At 50.9% G+C, this 18,109-nt stretch overlaps 1 protein-coding gene across 1 annotated transcript; it reads left to right on the forward strand.

Annotated features, from left to right (window-relative positions):
• Window positions 1-4,823: 4,823 nt before the first annotated feature.
• PI16 (peptidase inhibitor 16) lies at window positions 4,824-13,727 on the forward strand. The gene is made up of 6 exons (XM_030870882.3): window positions 4,824-4,994; window positions 8,940-9,161; window positions 11,220-11,329; window positions 11,615-11,703; window positions 12,342-13,019; window positions 13,234-13,727. The coding sequence occupies exons 1-6, from the start codon at window positions 4,824-4,826 to the stop codon at window positions 13,353-13,355; spliced, it is 1,392 nt and encodes a 463-aa protein (XP_030726742.1). The 3' UTR covers window positions 13,356-13,727.
• The last annotated feature ends 4,382 nt before the right edge of the window (window positions 13,728-18,109 follow it).

Consider the following 18,109-nt stretch of genomic DNA (forward strand, 5'->3'; position numbering starts at 1 on the left):
TGGGACAGCTGTGCTCTGTCAGGAATTTGCACCAGGAAGCCAGTGGCCCAGGGGAGGTCTGGGCCAGGCGCCCATCCCGGAGACTCTTGGCGCTGAGGCCAAGAGTCTCCGGGATGCAGGCTTTGGGCCTTAGCTGAGCTTGGTATTTCAGGGGAGAGAGGGAGACTCCGACCCCAGTGGGCTGGGCGCCGGGACCTGGTCATGATTCGGGGCTGGCTGGGTCAGCTAGGCTCTCCTCTTTGGAGCCATTTGTTGTGGCCCCCACTGTGGTGGGGATGCTCTCTCCTCAGAGCCCCTAGTCCCTATTCCCAAAGCAAGAAACCCTAGACCAGGAAATTAGTTAGCAGATCCCATTCTGCCCCTGTTGAGGCACCTGGGGACCTCCTGCCTCTTTCCACTGATTCAAAACAGCTACCATTTATCAAGTGCTACGTATTTGACATTAATTTTATTGAATCATCCCTGCAAGTCTCTGAGGAAGGTGGTATTATCCCATTTTACATATGAACAAAGTGAGGGTTGAGGGGGTAAATGATTTGCCCAGCTAATGTATGACAGTCATGCTTAGAATGTGGATGTGTCTGACCTGTTTTCACCTCTGAACTCTCTTGACCCCCTTTTCCTCTCCCTTCCTCTGACACTCACCCTGCCTCCCTGCCCTTCAGTCTGTCTCTCCCTCCCCAGCCGTTCTCTGAACCTCTGTGTGACTCCCTCCTCTGCTCCTTTCTCTTTGCCCCATTTCCCATCTCCCCTACTCCCTCTCCTTCCCTGACCCAGAAACACAAAGATAATTCACTATACAGTGAATTGTGTACCATCAGGTGGCTGGGACTGCAAAAGCCAGGCTTCCAGGGTTTGGATTCAGTGCCAGTGACCTTTCGTTTCCATGAGAACACGGAATGTGGCATCCAGCAATCTGACCTGAGCCTGACGTGTAAATTCTAATAAAAGAGCAAGCTGAGCTACAATGGTGAGAATAGGAACTAAGAAAATAATATCCACAATATAAGAAAAAGCCTTGTGCCCAAAGGCAAATGATTTACCTGATGTCTAACTTTGAGAACGGGGTAAGTTACACCACAGCTACTCTGTGGAATATTTTGCGAACATTGCAAAGTGGTAGTTGGAAAGATATGAGCAAGTTGGAGAAATTATAACTACCTAGAAAAAAAAAATCACAACCCAACATTGTACATGTGCTATTCCTTCATTAAGGGAAGAAAAAGGAAACATACTAGGACTGTGCTTCTCAAATTGTCAGTGGTAAAGGATGAGTTTGTGTTTTTAAAATTTCCAGTCCATTACAAACCAACAGTTTTGTAAAATACCATAAAAATAAACGACGAACATGTATGCGTCAAAGGACGAGCATCTAAAATTGTACTTTTTTTTTTTTTTTTGCAGTACGCGGGCCTCTCACTGTTGTGGTCTCTCCTGTTGCGGAGCACAGGCTCCGGACGCGCAGGCTCAGCAGCCATGGCTCACGGGCCTAGCCGCTCCGCGGCATGTGGGATCTTCCTGGATCGGGGCACGAACCCGGGTCCCCTGCATCGGCAGGCGGACTCCCAACCACTGCGCCACCAGGGAAGCCCTAAAATTATACTTTTTTTTAAAACTTGCAAAACTAAACAGTCAAAAAACACACAAAACAATCCAATTCGAAATGAACAAAAGACATGAACAGACACTTCACCAAAGAGGATGGCAAATAAGCACATGAAAAGATGTTCACTATCATTATCCACTAGGATATGCAGAGTAAAACCACAATGAGATCTCACTGCACACCGATTAAAATGACCACATCCGTTTCCTAGGGCTGCATAACAAACTACCACAAACTGGGCAGCTTAAAACAACAACATAAAACATTAAAAAATTATTATTATTATTAGAAAAGCAAAATGAAAACTAGATATACAAGATGTAAGCTGGGGACTTCCCTGGTGGCACAGTGGTTAAGAATCCGCCTGCCAGTGCAGGAGACACGGGTTCGAGCCCTGGTCCGGGAAGATCCCACATGCCGCGGAGCAACTAAGCCCGTGCGCCACAACTACTGAGCCCACGCTCTAGGGCCCGCAAGCCACAACTCCTGAGCCTGCGTGCCGCAACTACTGAGGTCTGCGCGCCTAGAGCCCCTGCTCTGCAACAAAAGAAGCCACCGCAACGAGAAGCCCGCGCACCGCGAGAAAGAGCAGCCCCCGCTCACCGCAACTAGAGAAAGACTGCACGCAGCAATGAAGACCCAACACAGCCAATAATTAATTAATTAATTAATTTTTTAAAAAAGATGCAAGCCTCAATTTTTGAATAAGATGTTCAGCAGACATAAAACAACTATGTCAAATTGCCGTAAGAGTTCCTCAATGCCCACTCTTGTTTTCTGCACCTGTTGTGCTGACAAGCAGTAGTGAACATCTGGCAGAATGGCACTGGGCTGTTGACCACACTTTGAGTAGCACCTGCTCAAAGACGAGAAGCAAATACTAGAGGTGGAATTTTTTTTTCCCCTCTTTGGCTTAATTTTTTGTTGTGGAATTATATTGCTATTCAAAATGAAACAATTTAAGGAATTCTCTGGCAGTCCAGTGGTTAGGATTCCCCTTTCACTGTGGGGGCCCAGGTTCAATCCCTGGTCACGGAACTAAGATCCTGCAAGCCGCCCGGTGCAGCCAAAAAAAAAGAAACGATTTAAGGCATGTATAGATAGTAACACAAAATAAATTTCCCCTGAGTTCTGGTTAAAGAGAAAAACACAGTTGATGTAAACCACAGCCAATCCTGCATATGCTTAAATCTGTCACCACCCCTCCCTCTCCTCCTCCCCTAACTTCGCCTCCTGTCCTCCATTCCTCTCTCTCCCCAGTCTGCTTGCCCTCAACCTCCCTCTCTCCCCAGTGGCAGGTCCCAGGCTCTGGTGCACCCCTCCCCAGCCCCCAACATTGAGGAAATCACTTCACCTCACTGAGCATCAGTTTCCTTGTGTGTGGTGATTATGAGACCCACCTCAGAGCTGTCATATGAGGAGTAAATGAGGTCACCCACACAGCAAGGACTCTGAGCACTGTGTGGGCATGTGCATGTACAGAGTAGGGCCCTCTGGCTGCGTGCAGCAGTCCGCAAACACTCGGGCCAGCTCTGGTCGGCCTCCCAGTCTTGTTCCATCTCACCCTCCCCTCTCAGGCAAACCAGGCTCCTTCTCCACCTCCTCAGTCTGCATCCTCTGCCCTCCAAGGGTGCCTGTCCTCCCCGTCCAGCTGTGAGATCCGCCAGGCCAAGGGGGTTCCTCCCCAGAGGAAAAGCCAGGCCAGGCTGCTGTATTTTTTTCTCTACTACAACTTGAGGCCCTGTAATTTCTCCCACCTGTAATAATAATAATAATAATAATAATAATGAATACTGGCTAACTCAATGAGCACTTAGTATGTGCCAGGCATTATCCCAAGCCCTATCAGTATACTAACTCATTTAACGCTCATGACCATCCTATGAGGTAGGTTCTGTTCTAAGCCCAATTTACGGAAACTGAGGCCAGCAAGCAGGGAAATAGCTTGCCCAAGGCCACCTAGATGATAAGCCCCATGCACTTAACCGCAATGCTCTACACGTTTCCTGGCAGTTTCCCTGCTTCGTGATGGTGGGCACCAGTTCTGTCTTATTCACCCAGCTCAGTGCCTGGCACAATGGAGAAGCTCTGTAAATCTTTGTTGAATGAACAGATGAATGAATGGGTGAATAAATGCTGCTCATTGGGCTATCTTAATCAGTTTTATGTGTATAGTTCACTGAAAGTGCAGGCTTCAAGGATCCCAGCTAAACTCCAGAGTACTGGTTCCCACTTCCTACCTCATCAAGGGCAAGGACCAAGGCCAAGACCTTGGTCCCTGCCCTTGCATGGTCATTACAGTGCAAGTGCTTGGCCACTGGGCCTATTTCCCTTCCAATACACCCACCACAGAGCTCCTGCTATATCAACTCACTCACCACTCTGCTTTTCTGCTCTCTCTTGATGTCAAAAACAGACACATTCTATTTTCTACATATTCAGAGCAGGAAGGGTCCCAGCATCCCACTTCCAAATGAGCACCTCAAGCACATGCAAGCCACAATTGTATCCATAGTGAAAAGCCTATTCCAAGGCTGGGTGGTTGTCTACTGTTACTGAGAGCCTACTATGTGCCAGTTACTGTACTGGGTGCTTTTTATACATTTGATCTCATTTAATCCTCCTTCCAGTTCCGTTAGGTAGGTACTATTACTGTCACGGGTTCAGTTGAGAAAACTGCCAAAAACACAGCTAGAAAAGGAAAGAACCAGGATTCAGACTTAGGTTGGCCCAACCTTTGCCAAATACATCTTGTCTTCCTCCATTCTGCCACACGCCGCCTTTTGCTTCCTCACCTTGCCCAGTCCTCTGGGGGTAGGATCCATGTGACTCCCTTCTTGTTACCTGTCCTCAGCACCCAGTGGGTGTGACCTGGGGTGCAAGTAGTCGTTGCAGAGGTCACTGTGATTTTGCCCCTGGAGACCTGTCCACAACTCAGGAGGGACTGCGGAACTCACACAGCTCTTGGCCTGAGCCCCTGTTACCAAGCGAAAGGAGGCTTTAGCCAAGGACTCTGAGGGGAGATAAATGCTGGGAGTGGACGCAACTCTGGTCGGGACCCAAGCACCCAGCCCTCCCCGAGACATTGTTTGAACTGGGCCAGGCCACCAGACACAGCCCCTCCCGCCCGCCCCAGCCAGGGTGGTGCTTGTGTGGGAAGGACTTTAACTCCAGCTGCCAGACCCCTGAACGGGAGAGGCAGAGAGGACTGGCCAACATGCACAACTTCCGCAGCCTCCTGGCCCGTCTGCTGCTGCCGCTGCTACTGCTGGGGGCTGCCATGGGCCCTGCCGGAGCCCTCAGTGATGATGAAAAACACGTGATGGTGGAGCTGCACAATCTCTACCGATCCCAGGTGTCCCCACCGGCCGCCAACATGCTGCAAATGGTAAGTGTGGCCAGGGCCCCCACCAACCCCTTTCACGGCGTGAGTGGAAGCTATCTCGGGGATTCATCTCTCCGGCAGGAACAGAGTCCCTGACATTGTAGAATTCACAGGCCCCCATAAGCAGCCTCATTATACAGATGAGGAAACTGAGGCTCAGAGAGACTTGCTGGTCCCTCAGGGGCTTGTATGTCCCATAGCTGGTAGACCCAGGCCTGAAAGCCCTGCTCCCTGATCCAATGACCCCTTCCCAGCACTTCCTAAAATGCATGTGCCCCTGGGAGGGGGAACACAGGAAGTTCCTAACACCTTGGTGAAACGATCTTTCAGATACCTTCCAAGGAGATGAGAAGAAAAAATAGGGCAGCAGGATGAATCCCAGCACCCAGGGTAGGAGGGATGTACTAAGGAGGTGGGGTGAGAACAGGAACCAGAAGTAGACAGGGCTCTGAATCACACAGATCAAAATCTGTCTCGACCACTCACAAGGCCTGTGATTTGGGGTGAGTCCCTTAACCTAGTAAGGACCCTCAGTTTCCCATCTGTAAAATGATGTCATAATTAGAGCTACATAAATATCAACATGGACAGAATCTCACAGATATAATATTGAATGGGGGAAAATGAAATCTAAAAGAAGTACACATACATATATTTTTAGTATAGTAAGGTATATTTACATGAAAGAGATAAAGCGAGAAATTCACCCCCTTCCTGCCCTCCCTGAGGGCTACACTGGCCCTTATTCTCCAGTCACCCTTAGGTGAGGGGCAGTGTCCAGGGACCCCCTAGCTGTTGCCTGAGAGCAAGGTTGCACCAGGCGTCCAAGACCAGAGTTCTAACAGCTCTGTCCAATCAGCTGAAGTGACTCTGGGTGGACCCTTTACCTTCAAAGGCGTCTGTTTCCTGATCACATGGTACGGGCAGTCCCTGCCCTGAGGGTCAGACAGGATGACCTATGAAAAAGATCTAGGAAGGGCTCCACGGATGCACACAGCACCACCCTTCACAGCCCTGTCGGCCTTGGCAACCAGAAATTGCAGACAACAAACTAGGAGCTCCCGATTCTGTTACCAGCTCTGCCAACAGTTCCCCAGTTGAGGCCTGGAACACATTGTTGGGCCTCAGTTTCCCCATCTGTAGGTCCCTGATGCCCTAGAGTCTTGCTGGCTGAGGCTGGGGGCTACACAGGCTGCAAGCTGCTTTGTAGACAGAGATGGACCTCAGGAGTGGGGCAACATTCTAGGAAGCAGTTCAGATATTGATGGGATATGCTGCTGCCTGGTAGGAAGTGATCTGAGGAGGGGGAGATAAGGCTGGACTGGGACACTAGGATAAATTTGGGACAAGGCATAGGCTCAGCTTCAGCAGTGGTAAATACAGAGACTCTGGAGTCAGATGGCCTGGGTTCAAATCTTGACTTTGCTATTTATTAGCTATGTGACCTCAGCCAAGTTACTTAACCTCTCTGTGCCCCAACTGTAAATCAGGGATGATAACACTGTAATAACTCCCTTGTAGAGTGGTTGAAAGGATGAAATGAGTGACTATATGTAAAGCATTTAGAACAGGGCCTGGCACACAGTAAGTGCGCAAAAAGTGTTTGATAACAAAAGACGGAATGGATCCAGGGTGAAGCAGGTGGGGGTTATCACAGATTCTTCTCTCTCCCTCAGCCTCCAAGTCTAATCATCACCACTTTTACCTCCCAGAAGGTTCAATTTTTCTTGAATCCTATCTCCCCCCCACCCCTCCGCCACCTCTTTGACACAACCCTGGTTCAGTCTTTCATTTCTTTTCCCACGGAATTCTAGAACAGCCTCTACCTGCTTTCTCAGCCTCTGGCTTCTACTACCAGGATGAATGATCCAACACACTGGCCTGACCCTTTTCAAAACCCTTCCATGGCTCGCATTGGCTCCCTGCTGCCTCCAGATAAAGCCCCAGCTCCTGAGAAGCCCCACTCTATGTGTCTGGCCTTGTCTACCTCTCCAGCCTCCTCTCCTTCACACTTTCTCCTTGAGTAACCCGAGCAGCTTATCTTTCCCCCACCAAAACGCTTCCCGTCTCCATGCCTTTATTCATGTTTGTCCTCTGTTCAGGATGCCTTTCCCCTCTCCACCTGGCCAATGCCTCATCTTTTAACACTTAGCTTAATGTCTCCTTCTCCATCCTCAGGTTGCACTAAATGGCCCTCTTTTGGTGCCCCTATACTACCCATCGCATATCTGTCAGTTACCACATGGTGGCCCAGTTAACAGTTTATGACACTGGGAACTTGGGCTTCTTAGTCCTTGCTGTCACCCCAGGGCTGGCATAGTGCTCAGGACTGTTGAATGAATGAGTGAGTGGATGAATGAATGGACTTGCTTTCAGATGGTGACCAAGTGGCCAGTGAGGGTGGGTACCTTGACTCTTGAACCTCCACAGGGGTCTCTGGACAACTGAGAAGCCTTAAGACTCACAGGAATGACTCTCTAATGGTGGGACTCCAGGCATCCAGTCAGGATGGAAATTACAGCCGAGCTCTGTAGGAGAGACTGCTTTAAGCAGGGCTGTGTCTCAGTCATCAACAGCTGAGAAATGTCTGTTGAGCACCTGCTCTGGGCCAGCACTGGGCCAGACATGCTGAAGGAGCTTACAGTCTAGTCTGGAGCCCCGAAGGTCATCCCAGACACCCTGAGCCTGGTCCCCAGCACCCTGCCCCTTTCCCGCTCCCTATCCTCCACTACTACCAGTTTGAGAGAGCCTCAGGGACCAGTGACTTGGGACAAAAATGCCCACAGAGGGAAAGGGATTCACCTGAGTTTACAGCATTTTACTATCCCAGCCCAATGCTCCCATCCGTACCCCAGGCAGCTGCTCCTGAGAACCCTGGGAGGGGGGGTGGGTGTGGCCACACAGCCCCCTCCCCTCAGGGTCACCCAAGCTCTTGGTACTTTATGGGCTGTCTGGCTCCCACAGCTGGCAGGCCCCCAGAGGGTGGAGCAAGAGTTGCTGCCAGGCCATCCATTTCCAGGAGAGGCCAAGGACAGTTTAATGGGATCCAGGCCTCCTTCCTCAATCTCTTGGTCAGATGCCTTGTTAATCTGTCTTCCCACCCACACTGGGCCCATCCTTCCAGCCTGGGACACAGAACCTCAGAGGCCCTCTAACCTGAAATGCCCCCTCCCACCATCTCACCTGAGGTCCTCCCTGGAGAACACTGCCTTTGGGACCTGACAGCTCTTTAGGCCACCAAGGCTCTGAAAACAGGCCTCTTAGCGAGGGTCACACACACACACTTAATTTTCTTGGGGAAAGGGGTTGTCCAGTTGACAAGAGAGCAACTGGGAGGGAAGCCCAGAGCTGGTAAAGCTGGGCTATCCCAAGGGGAGAGTGGGAGGTTAAAGGGGGTGCTGGCCCCTCAAGTAAGATTTCTGGTGGGTGGGTAGAGGGAGTGGAATGGCTGAATAAACAACTCAGCCCCGGAACATCTCACTGGACATCGTGTGTGCTTCAGAACCGTTCAGGCAGCCCTGGCAGGGGCATCACCACCCACCCTGCAAATAGAATGATATTAGTATTAATTAATAATCCCATTATCAAAAACATCATCTCATTTTTTCTTCCCAAAGTCCTATGAGAGTTCAGAAAGTTAGGCAATCTGTCTAAAACCACACAGCTGGTGAATGGTCCCAAGTTTGCCTAACTCCATGGCCTGGGATGGTACCCTCCCACCTCCCCACAGAAGCGCCCCATCAGCACAGCTGTGTTCCAGATCATGTCCACGAGTCACCCTGCAAGGAGGGGAGGGTCTTCGGCCTCCAGAGGCCCCCCAGAACACCCTCCACCTTCTTTTCTGATCCTCACCCAATTTGGACATCCTTACCTCCCTCTCCCACCCTCCTTTCCCGCTTCCACTGAGCCCGAGGCGTCCTCACCTCCCCCTCGCAACCTGACCCGCAGAGGTGGGACGAGGAGCTGGCCGCCTTCGCCAAGGCCTATGCGCAGCAGTGCGTGTGGGGCCACAACAAGGAGCGCGGGCGTCGCGGCGAGAACCTGTTCGCCATCACGGACGAGGGCCTGGACGTGCCGCTGGCCATGGAGGAGTGGCACCACGAGCGCGAGCACTACAACCTCAGCGCCGCCACCTGCGCCACAGGCCAGATGTGCGGCCACTACACGCAGGTGCGAAGCTGGACGGGCGGGCGGGGCCACAGGGCAATGGGCGGGGCCGGGAAGGGCCGGGCGGGGCCACCTCTCCAGTCAGAGCCCGGGAGTCCGTAAGCCCCGTTTGCATCCTTCATAAAAGTCATCTCTCCACAGGAATTCATGTGTTGTCCAGGCCCCCAACGAAGTCTGCTTCTCAGACTGTCTAAACCATTTTCAGTTGTCTCTTTAAAAACCACAATCTTCTGAAAACCTAGGCGGCCCCTCTCGGCCTCCTGGTCCTGAAGAGACCTGAATTAGGTGTCCCAGAGCCTTTTTCCTGGAAGGTAGTTACTGTGCCAGGCGATCCTGATCGAGCTCTAAGCAGTCTTGTCCTCTGGCCGAGGTTACACACGGCTGTTTGCCCCAGCAGTGAAGGGCTTCCCCCTGCCTTCGGTCTTCTCTCTCTCACTGTCCCTCTTGTCATTTCTCTGAGTGTCTAAGTTGCTGCTTCCAATCTGCCAGGGACTGATAAAGCAAATACACAATTTTTCTTCTGCCTTGAAAAAACTACATGCGAAATAAGAGAGTAAGCTGTCACCAAGTGAACGTTTCAGAGAGCCTTCCGAGAGCATTTCCTGCCTCTTGCTATGTCAGGGTTTTACTGCATTTTGAAAGTTTGAGTTTGCAGACAAGGGGCATAGGGGTGTGTGTAGGGGAATTAACATTAGTGTTATTGAATTCTTTTTTTTTCTTCCCAATGCTTATTTGTTGTTCAAACAATAACATGACAAATTTTAAAAAAAGAAAAAGGAAATGAACCAACCATCTTCCCACCCATATCCACCAATTCCATTTTCCAGTGTTTCTTTGGGTGGTATTTTTAGTGCTGTTCTTTAGAGAAGGAAATCCTAACATCACCCACCCAGATCGGGAAGTTGTGAGGCCCCAGCCCTCCCTGCCCCCTTCTCTCTCTTCCCTGCCACCTCTCACACTCCCCGTACATACATCCTCCTGCAGGAATTGCTGTCAGTGCCCAGCAGGAGTCGGGCTGCCCCATCTCCACCCCTGTGTTCTCTAAGGCTGAGTGCTTGTGCATTCTGGGGTCATTTCTGCCTGGGAGATGCTCGACAGTGGTCCCTCGGGAACTCTCAGCTGATTCAAGCAGCAAGACCCCAATCCTGGGGAGTTGTGCAGAATTAACAGCAAGAGCCAGATCTCACAACAAAAAACGGGCCTCAGTTTGAGTGACTCCTGGGCAGACTGGGCCTAGAAATAGCAAAGGGAGGCTATATTGGCTTGTCTCAGCCAATGGCAGGGCACAAAGTTTGTTTTGACTTTTTAAAGTTTATACTTAAGACAGAACGCCTTCTACCAGTTAGGAGACCCGCACTTAGAAATGGCAGGGCAGGTCCCTGCTTACTTGTGATTTGGGGGGAAGTTTTACTTCCAAAATGGCTCCTCCTGTTCCCTTCCTTGGCCTTTGCTTGTTGCTGATGTTTAAGATTCTCCCATTTGAGATTCATTCCTTTGTTATATCCCTTGTTTAAAATGCAAGGGCCTCTAGGGCTTCCCTGGTGGCGCAGTCGTTGAGAGTCCGCCTGCCGATGCAGGGGACACGGGTTCGTGCCCTGGTCTGGGAAGATCCCACATGCCGCGGAGCGGCTGGGCCTGTGAGCCATGGCCGCTGAGCCTGTGCATCCGGAGCCTGTGCTCCGCAATGGGAGAGGCCACAACAGTGAGAGGCCCACGTACCGCAAAAAAAAAAAAAAAAAAAAGATTAAAAAAAAAAAAATGCAAGGGCCTCTAGAAGGAGCCCACAGGAAGAATTCATGAGGGTCTATCAAAGGGGAAGGTTTTCAGAGGGAGAGTCCTAGTGAAATAGTGTGTGTGGTTGGTAGAGGAGAGTAGGCTGCTTGGGACAAATTTCCCCCCAAGCCCCCTGTTCAGAGTTTTGTCCTGAAGCTGTGTGTCCTCAGGGACTTGGATCTTACATATAGGGTTCCTCCTCTCCTCACTCATAGAAGGCTGATGTAGAGAGACACTAGCTAGGAGCCATCTTGCGCAGGCTAAACTGTTCGGTTTTCCCTCCTTCAGGTGGTCTGGGCCAAGACAGAGAGGATTGGCTGTGGTGCCCACTTCTGTGAGAAGCTCCAGGGCGTTGAGGAGACCGATATCCACTTGCTGGTTTGCAACTATGAGCCCCCGTGAGTGGGGAGGGAGCCCTGGGGGAAGGGGGTGGGCAGAGCCAAGGGGAGGGCTGAGCTGGACACAGTCTAAGGAGGAGGAAGGGGGCCAATCTGGGGTCCATACCCTATACCCTTGGAGGAGCTGCGAGGGCACCCATGGGAGTCTGCTCTTACTGGCCCGGCAAGTTAGTGTAGGGCAAGTAAGACCCAGGGAGCGCTTCCAGACTAGGTGTGTGTATGAGGGATAGGGACAGGGGTTGGCAGGGACACCCCTCCCCCCAGCATCCTCCTCACCTCCTGCAGGGGGAACGTGAAGGGGCAGAGGCCCTACCAGGAGGGAACTCCATGCTCCCAATGTCCCTTGGGCTACCACTGTGAAAACTCCCTGTGTGGTGAGTCCGGGGTGGGGTGGGGTGGGGTGGGGTGGGGTGGGGGGAGGCAGGTGAGGCAGGGGACGCCTACTGGATGGTCTGGTGTCTTCCAAGACTCCAGAGTGGTGCGTGGGCCAGGGGAGGAACCCTCAGCGGCCCCACCCCATCCGGGTTCCCAAGCCCGCTTTACCTGCTTTGCCCTCCTTGCGCACCACTTTGGCGCCCTGGCATTCCAAGTGAACAGCTTTCTACCCTCCAAGCAGAGGGTAGAGGAGAGTTGGGGGCCTCTGAGCACAGGGGGTGTGGGGGTGGAGGTGGGGGGCGTGGCCAGATGGGTGGTCAGAGGGACTCCAAAGGCCAGGCCTGCAATGCGATGGGTGTTTTAGGAACAGGAATCCAGCGGGAGAAACCCCCTGAAAAAGTGGAAATGCGTGTGTAGAGAGGGGAAGACTTGGACAAGGAGGTGGATGGAGGGGCAACTGTCAGTCACAAGAAATAACATGTATTATCAATGAGGGACATATTCGCTGGAGAGGGTGTGTGCATGTGTGTTTGTGTGTCTTTGTAGGACATTTGATCACCTCACCTTGATTGCGGTGGGGTGAGGGATGCGGGGTCCTGCTTGCAGCACTAATGCCAGGCCTTGTCTCTCTTATCAGAACTCATCAGAGGCCCGGAAGAGGCTCAGGATTTGCCTTACCTAGTAACTGAGGCCCCATCTTCCCTGGCAACAGAAGCCTCAGGCTCTAGGAAAGAGGGTATCACTTCTTCCTTAGCAACGGAAACTCCATCCTTCTTGGTAACAGAGGTCTCAGGCTCCCTGGCAACAAACGCTCTACCTGCTGTAGAAACCAAGGCCCCATCTTCCTTAGTAACAGAAGACTCCCCTTCCATGGCAACAGAGGCTCCACCTTCCTTAGCAACTGAGGTCCCTTCCTTTTTGGCAACTCACAGCCTACTCTACTTGGATGAGAGACCGGCTACCCTCCCCAAATCAACCCATGATCCTACCCCCAAATCAGCAGATAAAGAGGCCAGCAGTACAAGAATGCCCTCCAGGAGCCCAGAGAGTTCTCTGCAGCCCAAGATGTCCTTGACGGGGACATGGGAGCCGCTACCCCACTCCCAGGAGGAGGGCGAGGCTGAGGCCGAGTCGCCTCATTCCAGTGAGACCTTGGCCTCAGTTTTTCCAGCGCAGGACAAGCCAGGTGAGCTGCAGGCCACACTGGAGCACAAGGGACACACCTCCTCCAAGTCCCTGTCCAACTCCCCCAGTGCCTCTGCCACCGCTAATGCCATGGGTGGGCGTACCCTGGCCCTGCAGTCCTCCTTGCCAGGTAAGGCCTGTAGCGCCCATCCTACCTTCCCTCCTGGCTCCAGAATGTCAGCACCCTGCCTCTAGTATAGATGATATAGGCATGGCGGGGCATGCACCTCCGAGTAGGAGCTTCCTCCCTGGCTGCTGGGCCCCACGTGCATGCCTTGGTAGGGTGGGTGGGAGGTCAGGCAGAGCTGTCTCCAGGCTGAGGCAAAGCCTCTCCCTTCCTGCAGGTGCAGAGGGCCCTGAAAAGCATGGCATCAAGTCAGGGTTGAACTCGAGCCCTGGGCACGGCTGGGGCCTCCTCCTGGGACTGCTGCTACTGCCTCCCCTGGTGCTGGCTGGAATCTTCTGAAGGGGTCATCACTCAAAGGCAAGGCCTCATGGGGGGGACCCTAGCCTCATGCCCACTCTGGATTGTCTTTCTCCAATAAGAGACCACAGCTTCCTGGAAGGTCCTCTCTGTGGCCCAGCAGCCCCCTTCACCCCAGCCAGACTCCAGGCCAGAGGCCTTGTGCCCTCAGGAGGCCTCGACAGGGACAATCCTTGGCACTGCCCCAGGATGCCTCTGCCTTTGGGGAGGTCCACCCCTCAGCCAGCTGCAGCTTGTTCTGAGCAGTGTTCCTGTGGCCTATGCCCACTCTCCAGCTGTCCTGTGGCCACAGTCCTGCTCTTCCAGGGACAGAAGATCGCAGGGCTTCCCAGGAACCCCTCAGCCCCTTCCAGTCCCCTGGCCTCTTCCTTGAGCCATTGGAGTCTAAAGCTGTTCCCAGGAGTGCTTCCTGCCTTCCCAGGGTGAAGAGGTCAGCTGTCCTCCTGCCACCTCCCCCACCCTGTCCCCAGCCCGCCAAACAAGATGTTTCTTGGCTGAAGTCCCTCTGGAAGGGAAAGGCTGCAGGGCATGTGCCTCATCCACAGACATCTTTGGGGGCATGGGGCCTGGCCACTGCGAGCTCAGGTTGCTGCCCACTGACTGCATGTGTCTGGACCCCTTCTGTTCCTCCCATCTCAGTCTGGCGGGGGCGGTGAGTGAGGACTCTGGGGAGGTCCCTGCCTGCCTGGCCTTAGGTTGTCTGCCTGGGCAAGGTAAAGGTTCTCCCTGAGTATCCGGTCCCCTAACTTTCCTGTTTAGCAGGCAGCGGGTGTCGTGAGGGGCAGATGAAGGACAAGCCCCATCTGAGAGGAGTTCTATGGGTGGGGCAGGAAGGGACCAGGGAAGGGAGGCAGCCCCTGACTCCTGAATAAAAGCCTGTGTAAGAGGATCAGTCGCCGTGCTTGTGAGCAACAAAGGGGGCAAGGGAGGGCTCTTGGGCGGGGGGCCCTGAGAGGCTCACCTCCTCCCCTACTGACTCATGGCAACTGTTCCTTCTTCACACGCCCTCTCCCCCAAACACTCCATTTAGTTCTTTGAGGCATTTTTCCTTTCCTTCCTAACCCCCGACCCCATATCTTCAGGTAGCCGGCGGAAAGGGGCTAGGGCTAAGGGTTGGCGAAGGGTGCTGGGCTGACTCTCCCAGCTCTGGGAGTCACTAGTGGAGCCTAGCTGGGATCGTGACCCAGGATCAAGGAGTGGCATACGACCTCTTCACAGGGGTCCTGCTGCCCACGCCCACCCAGGACACAAGGTCTGAAATGTACCTCAGCATGGTTTTTCCAACCCTTGGTGCTTAGAGGAGTCCTGAGAAAGGGCTCTGGAGTCCCAGACACCCTCCAGGGAAGCACAGGATTGTCCCGAAGTGCTGTGGGGCAGGAAAGCACAAGTGTGTGAGTAGGGATAGCAATGGTAGGTGATGAGGGCAGCCTGGGACCCAGCTGGGGCTGGTGGGGAGGGGCAGCTAAACAGGAAGCATACAAATCAGTCCAGGGCTGAAGGCTGTGTGTGTGTGTGTATGAGATGATAGAATGTATCTCCATTAAGGTATAACTCATATAACTTAAGATTCACTCATTTAAAGTGTACCACTCAGTGGTTTTTAGTATATTCACAGGGTTGTGCAACCATCACCACAATTTGGGAACATTTTTATCACCCCAAAGAGAAACCCCACACCCCTCAGCAGTCACTTCCCATTTTCCCTCCACGCCCCCCAGCCCTTGCCCTAAGCAATCACTAATCTATTGTCTCTATGGGTTTGTCTATTCTGACTTTTTTTTTTTTTTGCGGTACGCGGGCCTCTCACTGTTGTGGCCTCTCCCGTTGCGGAGCACAGGCTCCGGATGCGCAGGCTCAGTGGCCATGGCTCACGGGCCCAACCGCTCCGCGGCATGTGGGATCTTCCCGGACCGGGGCACGAACCCGTGTCCCCTGCATCGGCAGGCGGACTCTCAACCACTGCGCCACCAGGGAAGCCCTATTCTGACATTTTATATAAATAGAATCATACAATATGTGGCCTTTTGTGTCTGGCTTCTTTCACTTAGCATATTTTCAGGTTCATCCATGTTGTAACATGAGATAGTACTTTATTCCTTTTTACTACCAAGTAATATTCCTTTGTATGGAATATATTTTATTTATCCATTCATCAATTGTTGGGCACTTGGCTTGTTTCCACATTTTGACTATTATAAATAATGCTGCTACAAACATTCATGTAAAAGTTTTTGTATGGCAATATGTCTTCATTTCTCTTGGGTACATACTAGGAGTGGTATCATTTGGCTACTCTGATCATATAGTAACTCTATGTTTAACTTTTTCAGGAACTGCCAGACTACTTTCCAAAGTGGCTGCACTATTTTACATTCCCACCAGCAATGTACAAGGGTTTCAATTTCTCCACACTACCAACACTTGTTACTGTCTTTTTCGATTATAGTCATTCTAGTGAGTGTGAAGTAGTATCTTGCTGTGGTTTTGACGTTCATTTCCCTGATGGCTAATGATGTTGAGCATCTCTCCACGTGCTTAGTGGCCATCTGTATATCTTCTTTGGAGAAATATCTACTCAAGTCTTTTGCCCATTTTTTAATTGGGGTATTTGTCTTTTTATTATTGAGTTGTAGGAATTCTTTACATATTCTAGATACAAGTCCCTTATCAGATATATGATTTGCAAACATTTTCTCTCATTCTGTGGGTTGTCTTTTCAATTTTTCTTGATATCCTTCAAACCCAAAAGCTGTTAATTTTGAGGACTTCCGACTTATTTTTTTCTTTTGCTGCTTGTGCTTTTGGTGTTACATCTAAGAAACCATTGCCTAATCCAAGGTCATGAAGATTTATACCTGTGTTTTAAAATTTTTACGTTAATTGTGTGAATTAAAGTGTGAATGTTTCTTTCTGGACTCCCAATCATATTCCATTGATTTATGTATCTATCTTTATGCTAATGCCACACCATCTTGATTACTGTAGCATTGTAGTTAAGTTTTGAAATTGGGAAGTGCAAGTCCTCCAACTTTGTTTTTTTTCAAGACTGTGAATTTCCAGTCTTTTTTCAAGACCCTTGAATTTCCATATAAATTTTAGGATCAGCTTGTCAAATTTCTGCAAAGAAGTCAGCTGAGATTTTGATAGGGATTATGTAATCCACCATTTTAGCAATGTTAAGGCTTCCGATCCATGAACATGGGATGTCTTTCCACTTATTTAGGTCTTCTTTACTTTCTTTCAACAATGTGTTATAATTTTCAAAATATAAGTTTTGTAATTCTTTTATTAAATTTGTATTTTATTAATTTTTATGCTATTATAAATGAAATTGTTTCACTAATTTCATTTTCACTTTGCAAGTGTATAGAAATACAATTGATTTTTGTACATCAATTTTATATCCTGCAACCTTGGTGAATTCATTTATTAGTTATAACAGTATTTTTAGTGGATTCTTTAGGATTTTCAATACAAGATCATGTCATCTGCAGACACAGTTTTGCTTCTGCCTTTCTAACACAGATAATATTTCATTTTCTTTCCCAGTTGCCTGGGCTAGACCCTCCAGTACAATGTTGACCAACGGCAAGAGCAGAGCCTTGTCTTGTTCCTGATCTCAGGGGGGAAAACATTAGGTGTTTCACCATTTTTACGAGTTTTTCATACATGCCATTTACTAGGGTGAGGAAGCTCCCTTCTGTTTTTAGGTTTTTGAATGTTTTCATCATGAAGGGATGTTGAATTTTGTTAAACACTTTTCCTGTGTCCATTGAGATGATTGTGTGGTTTTGTTCCTTCTATGGACAGAATGTATTACATTAATTGATTTTCAGATGCTGACCCTGCTTGCCTTCCTGAGGGGGGAAGGGCGTCCCTCCCTTTGTGGGCCTGTCTTTGCAAGCTAGTCCCAAGTTCTATGAGGTGGTCAGGTGAGGTAGCCTCTGGGCAGAGCCAGACTGTGGAGGCCCAAACCCATCTTTCTCAGTTTTGGGGTGGGATGTACCAGCCTCCTACAAAGCAAGAACACCTGTTTCCAGCACTCAGGTTCCAGCCCAACCTGTCATATGAGAAAACCTACTAAGACCAGCAGCAGGAATCTCTTTGGAAATTTTCTGGGGTAAATAACAGAAGCCAAGACATGGTATCCCATAGTAGTCAGGGAGAGGAGGAGAATGGGAGGGCATGTTCAAAAGGAGGGCAGGGGGCTGGCACTCTGAGGCCTCGAGGACCAGAGTAGGGCAGGTCTGCTCCCGCACTCTGCTGCGTGACTCCCAGGCATCTGGGCACTGGCGCGGCAACAAGGGCTACAGTAGGGCCCTGCAAAGACCACCACTGCCACCTCAGGCTTCATCACAGGGGGGTCCCAAAAGGCCTGTCAGAGGACATTCCAGCTTTGTCCATTGCAATTAGGTTTTCCAGGAGGGGAGGGAGGTAACTGGGTCCCCACAGGGACATTCCCACTCCTGTCACCCCTCCTTTTGCTGACAGCTCAGCTCCCCGCACCTACCCCCCAAACCCTCCACCCCCCACACCCCTCCCCCACCAATTCAACCCAATCTCCTTTCTCAGATAAGGACCCTGTCACTCTAGTTTCCAGGACTGAGAGGAAACATGCCAGGTGCTAGGGGGGGTTGGGGGAGGGGAGCAGGTGAGGCTTCAGCCCTCAAAGAATGAAAGGTTCAGGAGACAAAGGGAGCACTTACCACACACAACACACGCACCTTAATACTGAA

Source organism: Globicephala melas, chromosome 11, assembly GCF_963455315.2.
Source record: "Globicephala melas chromosome 11, mGloMel1.2, whole genome shotgun sequence".
NCBI classification, from domain to species: Eukaryota; Metazoa; Chordata; class Mammalia; order Artiodactyla; family Delphinidae; genus Globicephala; species Globicephala melas.